The sequence below is a fragment of the Antedon mediterranea genome, chromosome 1, assembly GCF_964355755.1.
Source record: "Antedon mediterranea chromosome 1, ecAntMedi1.1, whole genome shotgun sequence".
In the NCBI taxonomy this organism is placed as follows: Eukaryota; Metazoa; Echinodermata; class Crinoidea; order Comatulida; family Antedonidae; genus Antedon; species Antedon mediterranea.
In genome coordinates, this window is record NC_092670.1 from 20,349,760 (window position 1) to 20,369,564 (window position 19,805).

Below are 19,805 nucleotides of genomic sequence, written 5' to 3' on the forward strand. Positions count from 1 at the left end.
ACACAAATGGTTGGCCTTCTTTAAATCATATTAATCAGTCATGGTAAAACGCAGTTTAATAGTATTTAAAGGTGAACAGAAAAAGAAAACTATCACACAGAATCTTAAAATAATTTCATTTGGATCCTAATATAGAAGGGAATTTTTTCTTTTTGTTGATACAATAGATCGAAAGTACTACAGTAAAGTAGTTTCGATCTATTGGATTGACAAATTTCTTTTCTATCAGACAGAAAATGTTGATAAAAAGCATGTAATTTAATTATTACTAAAAAGTACAGTATACTATAAGAATATAATAAAACAAACAAAATAATAGTATCTGAGAACTGTGTTCAGTAATAAATTTAGGCCTACATATAAAACACATTAATAGAAAGAATTTGGCAGTAGAGACAATACGTCATAAGCTACTGTATTACTATATATTACATAGAAAAGAGACACCAAAAAAATTTTAAAACTGGAGCAAAGCCAATCAAACTTCAGGGTACTTTACAAATTAAATTAATTAAACAATCAATTACAATAGATATGCTAGAGGACTCTTCTTGTGAAACAATAACCTTTATTTTAAAGCTCTGTCTACACTATCAAACTTTATGTGACATGAAAATATATATATATGTGCCAGTTCTGCGGTACATTTTATTTCGAAACCTGAGCTGCACTGACGAGATCTAATAAGATCGAAACAGTACTGTTTGCAGATTGGATATATATATATGGACATAATGATGTCATATAACTACGATATTTGGGCATATCAGTACCATATTGGGCACATTTCTTTTGTCAAATTAGATTGATAGAGTAGACAGAGTTTAAGGAAAGAATATGACATTTTTATTTGTGTGTATAAATATACAATACCTAAAATGTACAAAAGGATTAAAAAACGGAACCAAATATTTATATTTACAATGGTATGTGCTCCCACACTTTCTAGATGATCTGACATCAATTTCATTTATTCATCTGTTTTCTGAAACAAATATGTATTAATTATAATGAAAAAAAAATATGAAAAAGATATTTAAAAGTACATTTACTGTATTAAAAGCATTCTAAATAAAGTTTTTTTTGAAAAACCTTCCATTATTATGAATATTGTCAACAGAAAGCTATTCAAAAAATGATAATTCAGTAATAATAAGTGATCAAACCATAAGTCTCTCTTGGGGAGCATTCTTCACATGAGTTCTGCCTGCGACTCATGGCAAGCCACATATGTAATATTGTATAATGTATATTGCATAATTAAAATTGTGTGAATATATTTTCAGCTAGAAAATGCTGATACTTGAAAAAGTGTGGTATATATGTGTATGCAGACACAGGGTTTTCAAGTATTATTGCATAGAAAAAGATTTTGGAATTATAAATGGTAGAACAAGCGATTGAATGAAAACTAATACTATATTTTCAGTCATGATTGTTATACTGTATAGGGGGTTGTTTTTCCTAATTAAAAAAATAATCATTAACTGAGCTAATTTGGTCTATGGTATTTACTGTAGTTTGGAAAGGGCACTTTATAGCAAAAAGTGGGATTAGAATCATCGACACTCCTACTCCTTGCTACAGGCTTGTAGGGTATCACAGTGTGGATTAGAAAAAGACTTGTGATAAATAGCTTTGTAGATGAAATCTTGATAGTGATCTGATGCATAGAAACTGAAAAGTATATTTGAAAAGAAAAGAGTTATGTGAAAGTTGCTAGATTGTTAATTGAAAAATGCACATTTATACAGGAGTGATACCAATGGCAATGCAAGTGCACAAGTTTGAAAGTTAGCTCAAACCCAAACATATGCACAAAGCCCAAAAATTTGCAACTAACCATTAAGTAAAATAATCATAAACCAACAAAAAAGTACTGTAGTTTTTTTTAAAACTATTAAAAAAAAAATCATGTACTGTAGTTAAAAGTTTGAATTAGTATGTATGATGCAAAATCTCTATTTTCTGGGTGATCCCCTTGTTCCTATACCATCTCTTTATACAATGTTATTCGGAACATTAGAATTGCACCAAATATTGCCACTTTTAATACTGAACACTATTGACATAATTTCTCAAAAGCACACTTAGCTATAAATTAATATTTTTGCACATGACCCTATTAACCAACGTACGCGATAACCAGAGATGGTGTTTGTACGTTATGGATACAGAGACAGACACCGTTATCAATTCAGATATGGTGTTTGTACGTTATGGATACAGCAGACACTGTTATCAATCCAGAGATGGTGTTTGTACGTTATGGATACAGCAGACACTGTTATCAATCCAGAGATGGTGTTTGTACGTTATGGATACAGCAGACACTGTTATCAATCCAGAGATGGTGTTTGTACGTTATGGATACAGCAGACACTGTTATCAATCCAGAGATGGTGTTTGTACGTTATGGATACAGAGACAGACACCGTTATCAATTCAGATACCGTTATCAATTCAGATATGGTGTTTGTACGTTATGGATACAGCAGACACTGTTATCAATTCAGAGATGGTGTTTGTACGTTATGGATACAGCAGACACTGTTATCAATCCAGAGATGGTGTTGGTACGTTATGGATACAGCAGACACTGTTATCAATCCAGAGATGGTGTTTGTACGTTATGGATACAGAGACAGACACCGTTATCAATTCAGATATGGTGTTTGTACGTTATGGATACAGAGACAGACACCGTTATCAATTCAGATATGGTGTTTGTACGTTATGGATACAGCAGACACTGTTATCAATTCATAAGATCTCTTGCTCGGCATGGCTGAGCCAGTAGTTACTCTACTGTATATTGTGAATCTTCCCAAATCATTTCTAGATTTCTCTTTTACAGTATCCTTTAGCAAGCTGATTAAAATGAAAGTTGAAACCTAGTGAAGAAACTATGGAATGTGATATAATATGAAAAATTAGATTTCACTGATAAATCTCATGGCTATTGAAACTAGATATATTGTTATGAGACCAGAGGGAAAATCATACAGTTTGGGTCAAATTCTTGCAATTTTGGGTTGTTTTTCTATAAATTGTTTTTGAAATAAAAAAATATACAGTAGATATCGATATTTAAAAAAAAAAAAAAATGAATAATCATGATATTATAGGAAGAAATTTTACAGGTAGGGGTCTTTTCCCAGAGGACCAGAAGGAGCGAATGATAATGTTTTCTCGCTACTGAAGGGCCTTCAAACATCTGCGAGTGCTACTGTATTGTGTTTGGTGGAACAGAGAACTGCAAGTACCTTTGTAAAGTATTTAAACATATCATATATGAAATGTAACATACAGATTGGATATATTTGTTTGATTGTCGTGGACCATGTATTTTAGAACTGGATAAAATGTCGGTCGTGCTCCACTGGTCGTGTCGTGTGAATAAATCATTTACTGCGGAATATCAAATTTAACTTCCTTCTAATGTTTGTAAGCTGAAATTCATAGTGTTATTAAATATTCATATTTCTTAGCTTAGACTGTTCCATATCTTGAGGGAAGACTGCTGTAGGTTTTGGATAAATGAGACATTTTGATGCAGTTTGATTGATTAATTCATTTTCATACTTAAAATAATTTGTTCTTCACTTTAGGAAGATGTAAAACAACTGTATTATACATTTAGAAACTGTATTTGCATTCACACTTTATTGATAAAATGTCAAACTTATTGATGTGATTGTATAGGAAGGTTATCATAGAGTGTAAGATGACAGATCCATATGAAGTAAAGGGTGAAGCCAGCTATTTTTTTATTTTATAAAAGACCCAAAAAAAAAATTGTTTTATTAAATTTAAAATCATGCAGATTAGAATCTTCAGTTTAAATTTAAAATCTCAAAATATACATTAAGTTTTTAAAAAATTTAACATAACGTAACCCAATTAAAATCTCTTATTTCATAGCCAAGTATAACTTTTTAATAATACAGTCATCTCTCCCAACAACTTTGTGATGGCCAAATATGTCTAGTTTTCTGGAAAGTCTTGTATTCAGAATGTGTTTTTAATGGTAAAAATAAAGGTGTTTGAATATGATTAATACTATGTGAATCAATTAAAAAATGATTCACTCAAAAATCAATAAACCTCACATTTATTATCACAGAAAATCTACTAAATAATAATGTAATTGATTTTAAATGGAATTAACTTATTTTGCGTCATCATATGTAGTCACTTTATAAATGACACCATTTACTAAAAGGACAATGGCCTCTTTTATATTAATAACTAACACTATTGCAAAATACCTTTTAAAGTGGATGATATGTTTGGAAAAGAATACATCCAAACATTGAGGGTGGTACAGCATTTAAACAAAATACCATAGTGTACATCAACAAGTATAATGCATTGAATACAGTATACTGTAGATATGGTGGTGTAATGTAATCAAATTCATTGGGAAAAAATGCTCGTTTTTAGTGGAAGCAGAAAAAGACTTTTAAAAAGTGTAGTTATCTTCTTCACATTAATATTCAAAAATGTGTGTGTAGTAGAGTTTTGACATTCAAATGTAATCATTATTACAAAATTAAAACCAAGGTCATACTTGATTGTACTTGAAGTTGTAAAAGTGTGAAAATTATGTGGTTGAAGTCAACTATAGTAGTCTCACTGGACCTTAGGCTAGCTAAAAACTGTCTGCATGTCTGAATTTTTTTAAAGAATTTGGCGGACCTCAGGCCTTGTCTTTTAAGGCGAGCGAGTGCGATCACTCACCTAAGACACTCCTAAACTGCCTTGAGAAGTGTGATTTACAACACGCTTAAATTTGGTAAACTTCTACACACCAAAATACAAACAGCACACCTACAGCATCCCTGAATGTATTGAGGAGTGCAATTTGTAGCACACCTATAATTTTCAAAAGACAAGGCCTGGGACCTTATCTTTGATACCGTGGCACCACTCTTCTATGGAACGCCTTTATTAAGCTGATTTACTGTATAGTTACCAACATGAGATCTGAAATACACGACAGATTTCATCATTTGGTTGGGGGAAGGGGCAGGGATAGGTCTAGGACCCCCTGGACGAATTTTGTACTTTTATAGGCTGTTAGGCAACTCTAGAAGCAATTATACATTGTTGAATCAACAGTAGTGACTCAGGTGTGAATTACTGCCAAGATCATAAATGTTACAGTTAGTTAAATCCATATTTGATTTATGATTTTACTTTATTAGTTATCATGAGTAATTTGAGTACAATTAGAGTTATTAATATTAAACTGATATCATCATTCCACTTCCTGTGAAAGAATAGCAGATTGCACAACTCTGGCGTAATACTCAATTTTGTTTATCATCTGAAATGTCACTTGTGTCACTATTGCAGGGGTGTCAACACAACACAAGTGATGTGACTAGTCACAAACAATGGTTTATCCAAACTGTTGCTCGTGATTGGTCAAATTACTTGCGTTGCCTGTATGCTCTTGCATTGTATCCTTCTGAACAGTTTTAAGTTTGCTGTGGGTTTGAGACCCAATGTTACAAAAAGTTAATGGACATGAACGCGTTTATAACATTCAAATAATAACAACATAACTACAGAAAAAAGAGAAAATCCAAAATGTTTCTTAGCCCAATGAATTCCGGTAAAGTTGGACCACACGAGCACTGTAGTTTTCAAACAGACCTGGAGTGCTTGACTTGACTTTTATGGAACTGAATGTGATTAGCAAGAGGCTAGCATTTTACATTTTCTAGTTTAATCATTAAAGAGCATTTGTTTCTCTCAAATTTGATTACATTATTCTCTGAGTTTTGTCTCATTAAATTGGTATTAAATACTTGGAAGGTCGTGGTTGAACAGATTAGTCTATGCTCATTTATATTTATTCAAATGATAAACAAATGAAACAAGAACTAGAGGGTACTCCGAGAGTACAAACCTCCGCCTACTGTAAAATTCCCCTACATAAAATGCCCCCTGAATATTTTTTTTTTACATTTTTTTTATTAGTTCTAAGTGTAAATATGTTAACTGCACACTACAAAGTTGTGGATGACAGCGTGGTGTAATGGTTATGTATCCAGCCTCTCACAGTTGAGATCGCTGGTTCAAGTCCCACTGAGGTTTTTTTTTTTTTTATTATTTTTTTATTTCTTTTTTTTTAGCTTTTTGTGGACCTTGATCTTTGACCCTGACCCTTCAAAATTTAACCACAATTATATGATGTGTCATTGATCATTGTGGCTAAGTTTGGTGAGAATCGGATAAAAACTGTGGTCTCTAGGCAGTAAAATAGTTTTTTGTTAGTTGTGACCTTGACGTATGACCTTTTCCCCTCAAATTCGAACTCGTCCGAGCTTTTGGGGCATAGATCATTGTTGCCAAATTTGGTGAGAATCGGATAAAAACTGTGGCCTCCAGGCTGTTCACAGACACACACACACACACACACAAACACACCAACATACAAACACACAAACATACAGGGGTGAAAATATAACCTCCTTGGTGGAGGTAATAACAGTATTTATTAGCAATGTTGCTTTCATAGAATTCTTAAGATTCTGGGTTCAATTCCTAGTATTGGCTGTTTCAGAATTTTTCTCCTAGATACAAAACACTATCTATGGTTATTTCTGTTAAATAAACAAAATAATTTTTATTTCAGTAATAAGCATTAGCCTGTGTTCTGGTTCATTTTCATCATCTTGTCATTCACCTGTGACTGAGTCTATCTACAGTAGGCCTATAAGCTTTTCTTTCTTGGTTTCAGTACTTGTTTTGTATCTTGTACTTCAAATCAAAGTCAAATTCAAAATACATTTCTTATGATTTGTTCATGATTCGATTTGGTTTTAGTCTTCATCAATGATCAACTAAAAAAAAATATAATCTACAGTAAGTAATACAGCTTATTTTTTTTCTCTCCGTCACCTACTGCCACCACCATTGTCACTAATTATACTCACTAGTTTTTTGTGATTCTGATTTTCTGGTGGATATTTGTAATCATTTCACAGTATGTTATGTGGGTTCTATTCTTGCGTATCATCCCGAATAACACAATTCCATGACCCAATAAAACGCACAATTAGGTCGTGACCCATAAGTTGCGTAACAGGGAATTAGGACATGATAGTTGGCACTTTATAGTTATTTTATTAAAGCTTGTGTGAAGACAGACTGCTTTTCTGAAATTGTGTGCATATGCACATGCATATTATTTTGACTTTTAGTGGTGTTAAACTTTGGTTTTAAGTCATTATTGTAATTTTCTGTTTAGTAGGTATGCCAGCTTTGATTGCTTGTTTAAATAGTAAAAAGTAGGCTTAACAAACTAAAGGTCATATCGTTATAACAGTATATTTTGGCTCTAGAAAAAAAGAAGTAGTAACCTTTTTAAAACTATATATATATTATTTTCTGTTGGAGATGTTTTTTATTCAAATAAGAATATACCCCGTAGTAGTGAGGAGAATTGTAATCACTTCTCTGACGTCAGATCAGCTTACTTTGCTTTATGCACGCTTAACTCCAGTGCGTGTGAAATCGAGCCAATCTTTTGGCCAACAAATTTTTCCCCCTTTTCTGAAAAAATGATTTCCCTCCTCCCCCTCCCCTGTAAAAATCCTGGCTAATGGCTTGCTAACTGTACACATAGTCAAGGCTTGACTAGGTGTACTACAGTTAGTACAATGGGAGCTGTAGTGCTAAGTCAACTGTGGGAAAAAATAATATTTGGTAGTCTTCTATGTGTGACTCTACTTGTGTTCCAATGTTAGGCACAATGTCATAAAACTGTTAAATATAGTACTGATGTACTACACCAGAAAGAATTTCTAAATGCTACTTTAATTAAATCTTCTGAATGTTCTTTCAGAAAGCAGATTATGATTTAATGTAGCATTATACATAACAGTTGGAATGCATTATAAATAATCATTATTTGCTATGGTTTAGACATGGCCTGTTTGTTTTTAGATAAAACTATTTTTGGCTAAATAAATAACTTATCTGATGTTCTTCGAACTCAATACCTGTGATGAAAATGATCAAATACATTTGGCGTATTCGATTGAGAACTTTTGTGCTCAACAAAAAGTCTTAAGTTAATGATTATTGCCCCTCTGAAACAATAATTTTGTTGTTAAAATTAGCTATTTTAATGTCACAATAATTGTTCACTTTTAAACAAAGTTAAATCTAAAAGAATTATTTACCTGATAAAATCGTAATTTAAAGAAAAGTAGTCAATTGGAAGCCAATTGTCTGCCAGCCAATGGCTTTCTGGTTAAATTAAGTTAATATTATTAGTTTATGACTTCTGAATAATTGCATTATCCTGGAAAATAATAGTAATGTTGATTATTAAATGAGTATTCTAAATGGTTTTTTGTTTATTAAAAATTAATTCAGTTGAATTTTCTACTCATCATTAATTTTCTCCCTTGGGCATTCACCAATTATTATTAATTCAATGTTGCTATTTAACATGTGTCCATTTCTTCCTGATGCTTTCCTGAGTGATTTTAAATAGAATTCAGTATTGTAGTACCATGTCTTTTTGAAATAAATCAGAAAAAAAAACATCATTTTCCTCAATTTTTTTTTCTTCTTCTTTCCCTACCAACATTTTAGTTTATTAATTTAAACTTTTCCATCTTTTCTTCATCATCTTCTTTCCCTATCTCCATTTTTTCACCAGTTTATTAATTTAAACTTTTTTATCTTTTCTTTATCATCTTCTTTCCCTATCTCAATTTCCTTCACCAGTTTATTAATTTATAAACTTTTCCATCTTTTCTTTGTCATCTTTTTCCCTATCTCCATTTTTTTCACAAGTTTTTTAATTTAAACTTTTCCATCTTTTCTTTATCATCTTCTTTCCCCACCAACATTTTCTTCACCAGTTTATTTATTTATAAACCTTTCCATCTTTTCTTTGTCATCTTCTTTTACTATCTCCATTTTCTTCACCGGTTTATTAATTTAAACTTTTCCATCTTTTCTTTGTCATCTTCTTTCCCTATCTCCATTTTCTTCACCAGTTTATTAATTTAAACGTTTCCATCTTTTCTTTATCATCTTCTTTCCTATCTCTATTTTCTTCACCAATTTATTAATTTAAACTTTTCCATTTTTTCTTTGTCATCTTCTTTTCCTATCTCCATTTTCTTCACCGGTTTATTAATTTAAACTTTTCCATCTTTTCTTCTTCATCTTGTTTCCCTAACTCCATTTTCTTCACCAGTTTATTAATTTAAACTTTTCCATCTTTTCTTTATCATCTTTTTTCCCTATCTCCATTTTCTTCACCAGTTTATTAATTTAAACGTTTCCATCTTTTCTTTATCATCTTCTTTCCTATCTCTATTTTCTTCACCAATTTATTAATTTAAACTTTTCCATCTTTTCTTCGTCATCTTCTTTCCCTAACTCCATTTTCTTCACCAGTTTATTAATTTAAACTTTTCCATCTTTTCTTTATCATCTTTTTTCCCTATCTCCATTTTCTTCACCAGTTTATTAATTTAAACGTTTCCATCTTTTCTTTATCATCTTCTTTCCTATCTCTATTTTCTTCACCAATTTATTAATTTAAACTTTTCCATCTTTTCTTCGTCATCTTCTTTCCCAACCAACATTTTCTTCTTATTAATTTTAACTTTTCCATCTTTTCTTTATCATCTTCTTTCCTATCTCTATTTTCTTCACCAATTTATTAATTTAAACTTTTCCATCTTTTCTTTGTCATCTTCTTTCCCTATCTCCATTTTCTTCACCGGTTTATTAATTTAAACTTTTCCATCTTTTCTTCGTCATCTTCTTTCCCAACCAACATTTTCTTCTTATTAATTTTAACTTTTCCATCTTTTCTTTATCATCTTCTTTCCTATCTCTATTTTCTTCACCAATTTATTAATTTAAACTTTTCCATCTTTTCTTTGTCATCTTCTTTCCCTATCTCCATTTTCTTCACCAGTTTATTTAATTAAACTTTTCCATCTTATCTTCATCATCTTCTTTCCCAACCAACATTTTCTTTGCTTTCTCTATCTTTTTTTTCTCACCAGTTTATTTATTTAGACTTTGGTAAATTATAAGACTGCTACTAAAGATACTAATAATATGCGAGTTATCAACAAATCGTTGAAAGATGTACACAATGATTGTAAAATAATCATTACTATCTAACAGCCATGCTTCAACGAACAATTTTATTATATGATCTAAATATAGCAGTTTAAAGTACAGTTCTATGTATCAACATTGCATGTAATAAAAGTATATATCAAAAATGTTACATTATATCAAGAATGCTCAGTAGAATGGTTTGGTTACACATTGTATTATCTTTTACATTACTTTGCAAATATCATTGCAATTGCGTTTTATGTTTTGGTAGTTAAAATGCCGGTTGACCACTCGGTATATTACAGAGTCACATATTACTTCTTTGTTGATCATTATCATTTCTATGATAGTCAACATGTTTCTTTTTCGAAAGTTCTCAACTTTGTTATCAAGCTGATTGTATATTCTCAATTTTTATTATGTTTTGTACTATATGATATATTCTGTACTTCTCAGAGATAGAGCATGCTTTATATGTATTTAATAACTCCATTGAATTGTAGTTTTGTTCAATATTAAAATGGGACTAAATTTGTCATACTGAATATTTCTAAGTTATAGTTTAATAGTTGTAATCACTTTTTATTTTCATTTTTAGAAAGTAAAATTACTCTAGACACACTTTTTTTACTCAGTGTGCCATTTTTTTTCTCAAAATTGTAGCCTTAAATTATTAATATTATTAAATATCATCGTTGTTAAAGTACTGTATAATATCTGTGTTGTATGATTAAGATTCATCATATTTTAATTTCTAATTTGTTTGGTACAGGTCTCAGCGTTCCATTTAGTACAGGTAACCTGGCCAATGATCATTAATTGACTTTGCATGTCCGTAAAACGTCTGGTCTGATTTGGCCAATCAATTTTTCACAGAATTTTGACATTACATAATATGAAATAAATATAATTGAATTTCGACTACTACTTTTAATACTGGCACAGAAGGCCAGGTGAAAATGATCTTATAGATGACCCTTGGGTAGTTCTTTAAAACCTGTTTATGTAGGTTCTCTAATAAAACACTGAAAATATTTAAAAAATAGTCGTGATCGTACCATTTTACTAAAATTTATGTTATTTTGTTGGTAAGCTGTTTCTCTTGTCAGCTCCTTACTTAAATCAGTAGATTTACTTTATTTGCCAATGTTTATAAACTTAAAAAGTTTAATGCTCTCGGCTACATATAAAACATGAAAGGAAACATATATAATCACCAAAATGCATTAAACATCGTACTTAATGTAATCCTAAACTGTCTGTCATTGGTGTTTTTTTTTAGGTTGTTTCTACTAAAGTAGGAACATTTGTAGGCTACTGGAGGAGAATATTTATTTGCTGTTTATATATAAACCATTTTCTTCCATTTGAAAGATATGAACTTTAAGGGATAAATAAAGAAATACCAGATAAATTGTTAAAATGTTAGTAAACATCCAAAGGAGGTTATATTTTGATAATGTAATTTATATCTTTAGAATGCATCAACTACAGTACAGCATCTAGCTCTGTAGTCAAAATTAACAGTTTTAATGGAGCCGCTAAAAGTTTATATCCTGTAGGTTATTCCCATAATATGACAATGACAACTTCTTTATTTTCTTTGTAAATAAAGTAGATAAATAAACGACAAAATTAACATTTATAATTACAAAATTGATTTAAACAAAGAAAAGGGGAAAATTCTTGAAGCAGATGCTTATAAAAGAAAAAACCCCATTTAAATATAAAATTCAATATAAAATGTAAATCAGCTCAAAGTTATAATTTTTTACTGTTATTTCATGTAATGACACTGTAGCGTAGTGGTTGCAATCTTTGCTTACCAATAACAAGATCCTAGTTCGAGCCTGACTCGATCAGCCACACTCAGTACCAGGAAACTACATACCAAGGCATTATGTTTCACAAAACATCATAGTTTTTCTATTTATAGCGGTTCAATGTGGTTAAATAAAGAATAAATAAAGTAAAGAAGGTTTAATTGAATGTGATGCTGGCAAGAGCTGTCACATGTTTTCAATGCCACTTTTCTCAATAATGTCTAAAATACATATCTATGTTACAGTTGAAATTCTCTAGTGTATGGCTCACTGACCAATTCACACAGTTCTTCACGATATAACTTTGATGACATTTAAAAAAAATGAAATTACTTTTTTACTCAGGTATCATATAACCGTACAGTATGAGGCGCCAACGATATATTTATTATTTAGCACAATATATAATTCGTTACTTAAAATAAAATTTGATTGATAATATATTATTAATATGTTTTGCTTTTAAAATATTATATTTATTTTATGAATTATTATAATTTATTTATAAAGGATAACTTTAAATATTATTATGATTAAATTGATAAATAAAAAGTATTATATATATAAATAATGACTTCAAATAATAACTTATTATTTATATTAACAATTTATTGGAATAAGAAATTTACATTTGGCGCCTCATAGCATAGAAATTGTAGCATTTGCATCGCATTAATGTTCAAATCAAATTGATTTATTTTTATAGCAATATGGTGTGATGTTCTTACGATAAACAACTGTGAAGATTATTATTATTATAATGATATTATTTATTATTAAGCTCTATCTACACTATCAAACTAGTTTGACAAAAAAAGTGTGATGTTCCCAAATATGGTAGTGATATTCCCAAATATGTTAGTGATATGACATCATCATGTCCATATATGGGCACATCACATTTTTTGTTACATAAAGTTTGATAGTGTAAAAAGAGCTTTAATAATGAAGAAACAAACACAGAACTAGATTGAACACTATAAAACAACATTTTATTTTATATTTTGTTTCTAAAATTAGAAGTAACAATTTTGTTTTCAAATATTTTATTGTTCTACATAATTGCAGATAAATTCATATTTTTTCATTCTTCGTTTCGTATCTGTTGTATGTTGTTTGTCACTTTGTAATAATAGTATAAATCATTCACTATTCTTATTAGTGCACTTTTTCTCCACTTAGCTTTCAATTTTGATATTTATATAGAGTATTGTATGGTGGTATATTTAGTTTTACAGTAGGCCGGAAACCATAAATTACAGGTTGCATTTAATAGCTATTCCTATTTAGTTGCACAACAGTAATTTCCAGTTTTTCAGTAGTTTTATTTGTTTATTATATGTATGTCTTTTATACAAAAGAAAATTTGTTTTTAAATTTTCTGTATATTTTTCAAATTATGTATGCTTTTCTTTTTCTGTATATATTTTATAACTTGTCTTTACTTTTTAAACCTTGTAACTGGACCATTTTGAAAAGCAGTACTACGTTTACTGAAAATGCAATCCAGTCAAAAGGAAGAATAAATAAATAAATATTAACAATATTTAAGATTGGCACCTTTAGTTATAAAAAACATGGTACATACAGTACGGTATATAAAAAAATAATACAACTTTTATACTAATTACCTTAAAGTTCCCTTTGATAACAATTAAACTAATAAGACTTTTTGTTCCTAGTTCCGTATTTCACATGTGCTAGTGGTCGTATACAAATAATGTTATCCATTCAATAATAGTACATTATTAGTTTTTGTACGTTTCTTCAATTAAAATTATCATCAAAGTTGATATGATTAGTTAAATGTCAATGAATCCTTTTAGTTCATGACTTAACATTTGTGTATGTACCGTACTACTAATGTTTACATTGATGTACTAATTTTGAGAGCATACAACTATTATGAATCTGTGTCAGTTTTTATCAAGGGGCTCTAACATTGTTCCAATTAAATCAACTTAATCTAATGCTATGTAGCACTGTACTTAAAATAACTGTCAAGTACCAACTGTCTTTTTAAAACCTGTCAATCAATTCCTTATGTAAATGTTACCATTAACATCAATATAGAGCACATTACTTACACGTAATAAACTACAAAGAAAACTAGAGCACAAAGTTGAAAAAAAGAATTACACTTTGCATTCTGATTGGAGAAAGAATTTAAATAAGAGGTTATAGAACTTTCTTGTCTGGTTTGCTAACAGATGCGATCGCTTTAACTTAAATCGTAATTATTTGTAATATTCCTCAGATCGGAACTGAATTGAAATAAGTCAAAGGCAGTTCTCAGTCGCATATTTAATAAAATCAATTTCCCAATGAAATGTCAAAGACCTGAATTACGGTATTGTATCCGATTGGGAATAGGACTGGTTTGCATAAACTGAAATATCAAAATATACAAGTCTATTTCAGGCCTAGCTTAAGAAAGATTTAAGAAGTAGGAAGGCTGTAGGTTTTGCTGGACCTACAGTAATATTGTTTACTGAATCTAGCTGGCAAATAACAAATTACAAGAACTGCACAACATGATTTTTTACCTCCGCCAAGGAGGTGTATGTAGTCGATCGCATGTGTATGTTTGTCTGTTTGTATGTTTGTATGTTTACAGGATTACTCAAAAAGTAATTACAAGATTTTTTTATACAAGGGTCAAGAGTCATAATTTGTGATTTGTAATTTTAAAACATAATTTAATTTAATATACAGTTGTTTTGATACGAGTAGTTTTAAAAAAACCTATTTCTTTTCAAATTCACCCGTTTGTGAAACTTTTGTTAGTTGAAAGGCTGGTTTACATAACATTGCACCACATTTGCATACCATGCTTGTAGTGAAATTAGCCTAAATCACACACAGCATTAATATAAATATATATATATATATATTTTCTCGGAGAAATCTTATGTGGGAGAATTTTACAGTAGGCGGAGGTATGCACTCTCGAAGTGGCTTTGTACAGTAGTTGTTTTAATGTATACTCTTATAAGATTTGAACCACTGACCTTACAGTGAGAAGCCCGAACCACATTCAAACAACCACTTATGTGCACTAACGATAATATAGAATGTATCCATTTACATGCATAGTATATTATTTCTGTGATTCATTTTATTGCATTAGCCAATTATAATATGAATTGTGATTACTTTCGTCTATTTGAGGAGATTAGGCAAAAAATCTCAAGGGATACAACATATAGCACTTTGTTTACATACTGATCTCAAACGACTTTAATACTCATTTACATTAAATAAACAAAGAATATAATGGACAAATATATTTTACTAATTTAAGAATTTAAATTCATTTAGTACATTTAGAATTTAATTAGTAAAAAGATCATTAGCATTTTTGATCAAAGAACAATCAACGTTTCACTCTGTAATATACAATAATCAAGTCTGTGGTATGAGCAGTAATAAAGAAATTTAATTAATAATCAAATGTTGTAGTTAGCGCAGGATTAATGTAAGTGAATTAATGAACTTCGAAAATAAGAAGACTTTAAACATTTAAGACCATCAAATATAAATGATTTGTACATTTAAGATTTATAAGATGAATTTAAAGATATTATATAGTAAAGTGATATGTACCATACTAAAGATCTAATGTAAAGGATATCTCTATCTTAAACCAATTTCTAGTCTAGGTTCTAGACAGCGATTTGGATTTATATTCTTAAAAGAAATATATTTTTTGGATACATAGCATGCTACAGTATATACTATACTTGAAGAGGTAGAGTATAGTCTAAAAAAAGAAATAATAAATAGAGACGTGTGGTAAAGTCTTATAATTGTGCGTTTTTTCAGTCTCTGTTGGTGGGGGATTTTCTACTAACTTCATTATTTTATATTGTTATTTTCATCGAAATTGCTGGACAAGCTTTAATGCTTTCTGTTAAAATTGAATACAAATGTTTGACCTATGTAGCACAAAGCAGCCACCTTGAAGTATAATATTAACATTTGAAATGCAGCAAATATGAATAATTTCCACGCATTCATCATTTTACCACTGTATGAATCTATCAGTTGGTTGTTAGAAATGTTAATAACTATAATATATTTTTTATTGCGATATGACTAGTCACCACTGTCACGTTACAGTTAGATATATAGCTTGGATGCACTGTGCACTCTGGCATGGATGTACACGGACCAACAGACACTTGCGTGACTCCAAATTGTAGAGTTATGTTAATATATTGGTAACATCTAGAGTAAAGGTGCATTCACACTTGTGAAGACAGTGCCGTTGTTAAATAATTGTTAAACATATACGGAATTGAACGATGCTGTCTTCTGTTTCTGTGTGAATATAGCTTAAGGATGTACAGTAGATATTGAGCATACATGTATTTGAGATTTCATATAAATTAAAGAGAATAAGGTTAAGAACTAAAATTAGAAAACCTTTTTTTAAAAACTGCGATAGCAAGTTACATAGCAAATTACAATAAATAAATCTTTATTGTCTCCAAATCTGTGTTGTGTGTAAATATAGTATTAAATTTACTGCCTTTTGAACAACTAACAATGAAAAGGAAAATACTAGATTGTTAACTTAGCAATTTTGGTTTATAAAAACAATAATATCTTGGATTTATAAAGAACATAATGTTGTGAGACACCAAGCACTGTACTGAAAAAATTATTTACAAAAAAAGAAAAGAACCAAAAAGAAAAACCAACTAGTGTTCCTTGTTACTAACCAGGTTCAGTCTAATTGATCCCTGGTAAGGACCAGTTTATAAATTTGTGTTTTTAATTCATGTGACACTCATAGCATTCAGGAACGACCATACTGTGTTGAGAATATTATCCAATTGGCTTCCATGAAATCCCCAATAGTCTAATAGTATATAAAGAAGAAATAACAAAATAAAATTAGTAATAGTTGATTTTATGCTGGACGCACTGTTGCTCAGACATGCACACAGAGACAGACTTATGTGAATAACATTAAAAAATCTAAAGCCAGTAACATTGAACATGCATGAATTTTTATAATAAATATAGTAAGAGAAAAGAGGAAACTTCAGCATTATGTGTGTTAACTATCGCTTCAAAGTGCACTATATGGTAATAGCATATTTGCCTAACCCCAAATTGTACAGTTATAAATATAGCTACATAGAAAATAATTGCCCAATGCGAGCAGAAATATTACATTTAAATAATAATGTATTATTTCTATACAACAATAATTATTTATGAACAAACATTGCCAGAAATATAACATTGCCAAAAAATATAATATATTCTGTGCATAAATATTGCATTCACTTTGTATCAAATTAATTATTTCTGTCCTACAAAAGAAGTGTGATGTGCCCAAATATGGTAGTGATATGGCCAAATATGGTAGTGATATGACATCATTATGTCCATATATGGGCACATCACATTTTTTTGTCACATAAAGTTTGATAGTGTAGACTGAGCTTAAATAATTTTGCACTTTAATACAAGTAAATAAATATGATTGTTCATGTAATTTAATCTATGCAAAATACATCATTAAATTGACTTACTGCCTGTATCTTGTATACCTCTATTGTAAACTCATTTCATGTCCTTCTAACTAATTATTGTTGTACTTATTTTACAAGTAAACAAATATTGCCAGAAAATGTAATTTAATCTATGCATAAATACAGCTTTCAATTCACTTACTGTATCTGTTATATACCTCCCCTATTGCAAACTCATTTTTCGTATCCTTCATGATTTTCTAATCATTCTATACGACATTAGTTGATTTTTCCCTTGTGGTTTACCATCTTATTATTGCTATAATTACCTTCGAGTAACTTCTTCGAGCTAGCGAGAATCATCGACTATAAATGTAGAAATTGGTAAAATAAAAATACAATAAATATAGTATTTTATTTGCTAGAATTATTGATTGTTTAAAATTGGTGATAAATTTGAACTAGAAATGTATATAAAAGTATTTTACTGTTATAGTAAAAAGGTTGATTATATACATTAATAATAAAATAAATTTTCTTATTTTTTTGCTAAGCAAGTTGGATCAATCTAGTCAGTACCAAAAGGGAGAATATTGTATTTGGGAGATTTTGGCAATTTCAAATAATTTCAAGTATTGGTCTGGTAGTCATAAAACATGAATATAGATGTTGTTTGTAGAAGAGTAGATATGTAATATATATATCATTTAATTACAGTATTTTTTTTTCTTAAATAGTTTGATGTCAACGGAGATGGTAAAATAAGCATGGAAGCATTTCAAGTTATTCTTTACAAGTATGGATTGAAAGAAGCCATAGAACCACACAAGCTGTCGGTATTGGAGTCCACTATAGAAGAGAATATTGGAGGATATATTGGCTATCATGAATTTTTAAATATTGTAAGTATTTTTTGTTATCATGTTAATATTTCTAATCAAATTTGTGCAGTATTTATAGTACTGTAATGTTGTGCAGTATGGTACTGTTCCTAAAGGTCTGTCTCCACTATCAAACTAGATTAACAAAAAAAAGGTCTGTCTCCACTATCAAACTAGATTGACAAAAAAAAGTGTGATGTTACTTTTTGTAGTGGTGTAGACAGAGCTTTAGGAAAGGTACAGTACTTTTCTCTCATATCCTCGTCCTTTGAATGGGATCTAAAGCTGTATGTCTAGCGTACATATATTGCTGATGTGCACAATAACAACTTAATAACTAAAAATGAGTAGGGGATCGTCTCCTAGTGTGATGATATGGTCATCTGGCAGGAAAAGTCTTTATATTTCATTTCAGTCATTTATATTTTCAATTTTAAAGAGGGTCCCTGGATTTCAGCTGGCCTGTGGGTTTAGCTGGAAGAGTTACCCGCTCTACAGTTGAAATTTTAAAAAAAATAAAATTTAAAAAAAGTATAGATACTAAAAAAATATAAATAAATAAAACAAAACTTGTAAATATAAAAAAAAATAAAAGTTGGAATTAAAAAAAATAAAAAAAAGTATAAATACTAAAAAAATGATTGTTGAATACAGGTGTGGAACATATTAATAATTCTGCATCCATCTGTAATTTAGATTAATTTTAAAAAACCATCTTTTCTGCGAGTCATACACAATCTGATATGCTATGGAATTTTACCAGATTTTAAATACTATAGTTAATTAACATCAACTACAGAACTAATTTGAAAGGTTTAAAAGGTGTTTTGATAAGAATCTACTAAAACTACATCTTAGCTTTGAGTATTAATCTGGAATGATAGAGAAGTTTACCAGATTGACAAGAGTGTTATCAACATTGACAGAAACAATTAGTATGTATCTATAAACTGACATTCTCAATTCAAAGTGTTTTTTTAGGATTATTTTTAGCGTGTAGACTTTCTGTGGTTTTCGCTTGCTTATAAACTTGCTTCCATTAGACTTTGTGTTGTGTACAGTACCGTACTGTTGCTTTTAAAACTATAGTACTAGAAAAATTCAGTGCATAGTATGAACATGGAGGTATGGTATGAAATAGATACTAGATACTAATACTAGTAATGTTTTAATTAGAATTATCAACATTATTTTGTCCAAGAGTCCAATTGTATCATGGATAGATATAAAATTGGAATGTGGTACTTTTTTTGATATCTTTCAGAATTGATAGCATTTTAATATGCTATTGATTTTCTTGTCTTACTTTACCTTAATATATATGGATATTTGATTTAATAATAAAATACAATTTATGAATATTATATATGTTAAAAAAAGTTATATTAAACAATTTTTTGGCAAATCTGTTCTTTTTTCTAAACAAATGTGGAAGCCATAAGGTCATCACTTTTATTATAGGAGGCAAAATTGTAATATTTCCAGATTAAACGTAG

The 19,805-nt window shown here is 29.7% G+C and overlaps 1 protein-coding gene across 1 annotated transcript in view; it reads left to right on the forward strand.

The window, feature by feature from the left end:
* The window catches only part of LOC140061325 (rhomboid-related protein 3-like), a 38,710-nt gene that overhangs the window by 4,366 nt on the left and 14,539 nt on the right, over positions 1–19,805 (forward strand). Inside the window, exon 4 of the mRNA XM_072107838.1 lies at positions 18,166–18,330. Coding sequence (XP_071963939.1) covers positions 18,166–18,330 — 165 coding nt within the window. The remainder of the gene's footprint in view (positions 1–18,165; positions 18,331–19,805) is intronic.